At 34.7% G+C, this 7,326-nt stretch overlaps 1 protein-coding gene across 1 annotated transcript; it reads right to left on the bottom strand.

Moving 5' to 3' along the window:
• Positions 1–5,204, bottom strand: LOC140172641 (uncharacterized). Its single transcript, XM_072195778.1, has 4 exons — positions 5,097–5,204; positions 4,436–4,497; positions 3,202–3,310; positions 1–269 (listed from the first exon to the last, which is right to left on the bottom strand). The coding sequence occupies exons 1-4, from the start codon at positions 5,172–5,174 to the stop codon at positions 3–5; spliced, it is 516 nt and encodes a 171-aa protein (XP_072051879.1). The 5' UTR covers positions 5,175–5,204; the 3' UTR covers positions 1–2.
• Between the last annotated feature and the right edge of the window lie 2,122 nt (positions 5,205–7,326).

The raw sequence follows: 7,326 nt of genomic DNA, 5'->3' as shown, positions 1-7,326 counted from the left end.
AATTAGTTACCGAGGTAGTACGTATTTAAAATCATTATGTTTGAATTTATTAAATCATGATACAGGGGCCTAACTGTACAAAATGTTGTGCATTTGTGCACGAAGCACGGACAGCCTAAAATCATACTTGTGGAAATTGCTAATTGCTCATCAGTAATTGTGAAATGTGGAAAGTCACTAGTTGAATCTACCTCTGCCATTTTCTGCACAATGCATATTGGATCCTTGTCATTGATGAGTGCGCATATTTCAATTATTCCATAGCAGTCCTGTTTCAGAATAAATTGACAAAAGTTTACATATTAGTAAACGATTCCAAATCAAATAGGTGTACACAGTTTTTAAAATATGGCTGGCCTTGGCCCCATGGCATGTGAAAATCACTGTGATACCACTGATACACTGTCATTTGAGCAACATAATGGAAATGATTCTATACAAAAGCAATTCTCTTATCCCCCACCTACAGATCTATGCACAGTTTCCACCTCCATACACCTGAGCATACATTTTCGTCCAAGATCTTCCAATCAAGCTGTGAATCGTCTCTACACAGTCTTTGATTACACTGCATGGTTGAAGTACATAGCATCGTAAGAGCTGTGTGAACTTCTAGCTGGAAAATGGGCCTCTGTGATTGTTTTTTGTCAAATCCTCAAGTGTTCCCTTATACAATCAAATTTTCTTTTACATCAAATGAAAGCTAACACTTCCCCCTAAAAACACTATTTTCTCATTTCAACACATAACGCAATTCAATATATATGGCAAGGCGAATGTGGTAAATCTGATGAAAACAACATATCCCAGCACAATTTTGACGAAAATGTAGGTTATAAAAGTCAAATCCTCAAGTGTTCCTTACAATGTTTTTCAGATCTTATGTCATTAAATGAAAGGGCACACTTATATTGTAGATAAACTAGCCTCATTAGAACTTGAGCAATAGCCAATTCACTTAAAATTGCAAATCTTGTTGAGCAAAAAGTTACTATTTTCACCTGTTTTTTTATACGGTCATAATTTCAATCAACTACATGTGTATGTCTTTTCTAAAGAGAGCTTACAAATTGATATTTGTAAGTGTCATAAAATCTGGACCATTCTGACATTATAATTTTATCGCCTTTAGCTAGTCCTCTGCGTTAGGTTTTGTTATTGCGGATTTAATATGGTAACTATTATTAAATGATTCACCTAGCTTTCAAGTAATATACATGCCCATTACGTTTATAGCAAGCCATTGAGCCCATTACGTATTGCGGCAATGCGTTGCTTTCAGCTACGTGTTGTTAATTCAGCCAATAAAAAGGGAGCTTTTGGCAATGTGTTGCCTTCGAAAACAACGCGTTGCTTCCTAAGCAATGTGTTGTTTTCATTGCTCAACTCACTAGGTCGGCAACGCGTTGTTTAGGTTGGCCAATCATCTCAACGCTTTCAAGAGCTGTGTTGTTTCTGATGATTAATAGTTGTATGTATCATCGACGACCGAGTCTTCTATAAGATTTGCTGTGATTGGCGCTCTTCGCAACATGCTCTAAAATGAAAGCAACGCGTTGCTTTTGGCAACTTTAAACAACGCGTTGCTTTGGAAAGCAACGCATTGCAAAAAGCTATGTTCCTATTGGCTGATTTAACAACGTGTTGTTTATTGAAAGCAACGCGTTGCCGCAATACGTAATGGGCCCAATGGCTTGCTATATACGTTGTCCAAGAGCGGCACAGACGGGTAACCGAGGGGACATGTGCCCCTTAAGGATTTGAAAATGTTAAATATTGAAGTTCCGAAGGATTTGAAAATGTTAAATATTGAAGTTCCGAAGTATTGAAGGTATTTGGTGCACCAGTTTTACATTATTATATGAAGAGCTTATTTCCACCCACCTTCAAAATTGAGATTTTGATGAAAATGGGTAGTGAGTAACTAGGGCTATCCAGCAATGTGTGTTTTTTTTTTTTTTTTTAGTCAAGTCCCGAAATATTGACACACAAAGTATTGATTTTTTTTTTTTTTTTGTTAAGTCCAATCCAGTTTGGTAGCAAACTGTGTTAAGTCCACAAACACTGCCCTTGTGGGCAGCTTGTAGGCAAGTAGCACGGCATAGGGCTTCTATCAAAGTTCTGCATGATTGATAACATTGCTTTGCTTTGCGTCTTCATTCTTGTTTGGTCCCGAGACTAATATACCTAAATTTGGTCTGCATAAAAAGTTGTTGTTGTTGTTGTTGTTTTGGTTTTTTAAATATTAGTAAGCCTAGTTTGTATGGGATTTCTTAAATATTTGATAGATACCTCCAGAAAGACATGAACAGGATGGGAAGGGGGAGAGTGAGAGGTTGTGATGGTAGAATCAATGTTAGAGGATGGTGGTAGTATTAGTTTTTGATATTATTATTTTGAATGATTATCAAAATGTTCTACTAAATTCAAGGTATTATTTAAAGTTAAAGGTATAAAAAAACTTAGGGGGAAATTGTGATAATGTGATAAAACAAGTGGATATCTCAGATTATCACTTATTGACAATGAAATGATGTTTATTCAATTCTGAGAAATACAATACAACTCAGTTTTGAATTTTGAACTATTTTAAACATCAGATTTTGGTAAAAAATGGTTGGGAGGAGGGGGTTCGAGATGCAAGGTGTTTTGTGGCAAAATTGTGTTTTATAGTAGAGAGAATTACATTTTGTATGTTTTTAATAAATTTGTTATCTTTTAAGACTAGTTTGAGAAAAATGTCAAGTCAAGTCAAGTCAAGTGGTTAGTTCTGTGTTACAGATGCTATGTTTTGTGTCAAAATGTGTTAAGTCCATGCCAGAAATTGCATTTTGTGCAAAGTCCATGCTTTTTTTAAAACAAATTAATTATTTAAAAAAATCAAAAGTCTCTAGATTTTAACTTAAAACATGTTTTTATGGTCCTATATATGTCACCTTCACTTCACTGTAATTTTATAGAAATCAAACTTTTTTTTATTGCCATAAAGAAAATTCCTGATTTTCTTCAAAGTGAATCTTGTGGACTTAACACGGTTTGGAAATAAGCTCTTCATATACAGGTTCAATATTAGGTTATATTATAGCTAAGTGTCAAATTAGTGCATTTTAAAACAGAGTTACAAAGGGTTAAATGTTTGGCCAGGGGTCTTATAATTGTTAAAACAATCTGAGCATGCTTGATATTTTGGTTGAATCTTACCTGTTCATCTTCTCTGTACTTGATTTTGGATTTGATTCTGCGTAACTTGCCGTTGCAATCATTCACTGCATCAAACTCCTGGCATGATGTCACATCATGACCAACAAGCCTACATATATATAATACAAGAAAAAAACCGTTCGTAAAGTTGGCAAATTGTGTATAAAGGTTGTATTGATATCTACCTCGATCAAGATCCTGATTTTGTTAGTGCCAGTCAAAACCGTTATGTATAGAATTCCTATAGGTCTAGTCTTTGTTTGCTTTGGCTAAATCCTGTTCAAGTGGCGGGATTTAACAATTAACAATGAGAGTGCATTCCTGAACCTCGTTGACTTTTTGATGTTTTGAATTGACTGCCAATTATGATGGTTTGATCTTTATTACCAGCAATGTGGAAAAATAGACATACGTATACCGAAATATAAATGTATCTTTTGCTGAAGGAGCAACAAACCATTACTCTGCCTCTGGATATCTTTTGAAGTCAAATGATATATTAATTATTATTTTAAAGCTTATAATATATTTTTTAAACACAATATAAAACAAAATTGACCAGAGGCCGGCTTTACGAGCGTTTTGTCGTGGACGATCACATAATATAGATTACTTTTTGCCGCAACTCAATACATTTCATAGTTAAAATGTATTTAATTAGATTGCGATACTCACTACCTGCCATTTGTGACATGATCAAGGGAAATGAGTCGTATGTCACTAATATTGATTTTGAGATATTGGCAAAGAAAGTTTTCAAATTCTTTTGTTTTACATTGTTTTCAGTGATTGATAAAATGACGTAACTTCGCGAAGGAAAGTCATATCAACATGGGGTTTTCAGTTTCTGAAAGCTCTAAATGTTTTCTTTAGGAACCGATGTAAAACTCATTTTCGACCAGGGTCGACATGTGACTCATTCCTCTTGATCATATATACATATCGGTAAAATGCCTTAACATCCCATTTGAAGGGTGGAGTAGACTATGCATAGTCACAACTGTAGAATCTGGTACACCTCTTCTGTCATATATCGCATAACAAAACATTTTGTGGCATATCTATATCGTTCATTGTTTCATTCACAAAAAGTACCCAATTTTAAATGAATGAATGTCGGAGAAACTTCTATCATACACAGTTAAATATATAATGCCTATTTTGTTCTAGGACAGAGGGTTTGTTTTTTTTGATAATGAGTATAACGAGTAGGCCTATTGAGTACTAATTTTACCTCGTGACTTCCAGAAGTTGGATGTTGGTGAACATCTCACCAGGTGATTTGTCCTCTTTGTTCTGTTGACAAAAATACATCATATTATAGTACTGGCTTGTATCAAATTTATACCTTTAAGTATCATCTGGGCCAATTAAGCTACCTTCCCTGACAAAACAGGATGTATATACTTCATAGTAGCATACTATCCTTTTTCAGTAGTGCTATAATTTCCCATATTAAACAGCAGTTGATATTGCACTGTGAAGCCATTATACATTAAGCATGCCAACCTCCACTTCAATGAAAAATTGGAGCTGTCTATTAATATTTTCTATTTTCATTCTTAATTTGTCAGGTAAATATTATTTCAATCATGAACACAATTTTGTTTAGCAATAATTAAAATACCATGCTGAAACTCCACTTATTCTAATATGAATAACACTTGTTTTACGTTTTTAGTTGTGTGTACTTCGATCTTATTTGCACAGTACATTCTAGAGCATGCCTCTAGAAGAATGTTCTGCTATGACACGGAAGCTACCATTTCATGTAGATGACATCCAGGAATCAATGAAATGCAGCGCTTACAAGCTAAACCACAACTATACATATTGGTGGACAATTTCTATAAATGTTAATTGAATAAGAAAATAATAGTCATTCTAACGATTACCTTGATTCTGAGTTGACCTGGAGAATCATAGCACACCCTCTGTGTTTCCTGATACAGATATTTTTGTATCAGCGGCATTCTGAATAGTTCCTGCACTCCTTCTCCAGCACATCTGTTGGAATATTAAATTTTCATGAATTATTTGTGTCAAATCTGAATCATTTTCAGTTAAAGAACACTTGAATATATAAGTAGGTACAGTCCTGATGACATCTTTGATGATACAGATGACTTCCCTCAAGATAGAGTTCACTCATTGTTACTGATTTGTAAGTCACATCAATTGGAGAAAATGAAACGAACACTAATTGTGATTTCTTTTTTGTCAGTTAAGTTGTTGCTGTGCATGCTAAATCTACTGATGAATTTTATTTCCAAAAGTATTCTGAACTATGATACTCACCTCATTTCCCCATCAACCTCAACATACCCCCCCTTGCAAATAAAACGCAAGTGTTGTTTACTGTTAAAACCATTGGTGATATCTCTGCTTGCTGTGTGCCGGTTAGAATGGCAATTCCTCTCTCTCACTTCCTTGATGAAGCCTTCCTGTCTGGAATTTTAATAATAATAACAATGATAATAAATTGTATTATACAATTGTTCCCACATGCCTTCTTTTACACTTTGTAGGGCTGGATGATGACCATTTAATCAGCATGTCACCTCTTCATTGAATACATTACCTTTGTTTGGTATGTACATTGGCACAGTCATGATGACATTTTTTGATGATACAGATGATGTATAAATTCCACCAAAATAGGAATGATTGACTTGATTGAGACTCATTGCGACTGATTTCTAGAAACCAATTGCTTTTAGTCTTAAAATGTTTAAGAGGAGGAGCTTTTTAAGGGGCATTTGTATTTAAATGCTTGGTTTTTATACATGAACAAGTAGCAACTGCAGTGCGTATATGGTCGAATCCAATGAAAAGTGTACACGGCATATTCAGGACCATAACTTTAAAGTATTAATCAATTGGCTTTCATTTTTGTGTTGTGTTTATTCACCTTGATCATACGCTTCGCGCCATATATAATAAGACCCCCTTCTGTGAAAAACTTAGACACAGAGACCCCAAAACATGCTATTTTGACCCATTTTTTCAAATTATTTCTTACGGTATTTTTAAAAACATCTACATCAGTTATGAAAAGCAGTCATTGGATTGAATCTAAATTTATTTCCTGAAAGGTGTGTATTCAAAGATTACCTGTTCAATTTTTATTTTGGACTTTTATTTTTGGCCCGTGAACACTTTTGGTTGGATTCGACCATATACATTTTAAAAATATATCAACAATCAGCTGCATGTTCCATTCTCAAAATGATGTCAATTTATATATACAGCAATAACAAATGTTATGTGCATTCCAGGTATCACTTGCGTGCAGCTTGTGAAATCAGTATCAGAAAATGAATTTACATGTTTGCATTTAAATCCTAAAAATAAGTATACTAATACTTATACTGTTTACAAATTCAATGGATAAATTGTATATCACCTTTCAGTGCAGCATGTCGCCATTGGCCCATACATGTACATCATATCTGGGATATGTAAAAGCTTGTGTGTCTTGACTTTTTTCAGGAGGTCAGCTGGATGTCTTTTCGCCTCGTCCATAAATAAGTTAACTGTCTCCCTCATTTCGTACAACTTGTCTGGGTCTATGGCATTCTCATAGGAGAGTAAAAAGATCTGGAGTACAAAATGAAAAGATCTGTTATTGTTAAAGGTGTATTTTGTGAATCTAGCATCAAGATTATTTCATGTTATGTATCAGTAGATATACACAAAACAAACTGTATTCCAAAAATTTAAAGGCGCACTTAGGGATTCAATCATGTTTCACCGTCAGTTCATCACCGATTAACAACTATGCGTCCGCGTCGTCTGCGTGGTTTACCTCGCGAGGGCAGCTTTAGGCGCGCCGGACGCGATTTGTTAATCGGTGATGAACAATGGTGAAACATGATTGAATCCCTTTCAACAACGAAATGAAGCTAAAGATCGTATAATTCACAATTATTTCCCAAGGAATGTCAGTTAATCATGCCACTCAGCCTTACAAAAACTTTGATGATTTCTCTGTTGATATCAGCAATAAAACTACAGAATAAAACGGCAATGTTTATCCGCTACCTGACAAATACTGAATTCAACTTGTAAGCTTGCATATGCACAAAGGTTCCAGACATGACGAATTTTACGCGCTCTCACGTA

Source organism: Amphiura filiformis, chromosome 2 (genome assembly GCF_039555335.1).
Source record: "Amphiura filiformis chromosome 2, Afil_fr2py, whole genome shotgun sequence".
NCBI classification, from domain to species: domain Eukaryota; kingdom Metazoa; phylum Echinodermata; class Ophiuroidea; order Amphilepidida; family Amphiuridae; genus Amphiura; species Amphiura filiformis.
This window is presented reverse-complemented; position numbering and strand designations above follow the sequence as displayed.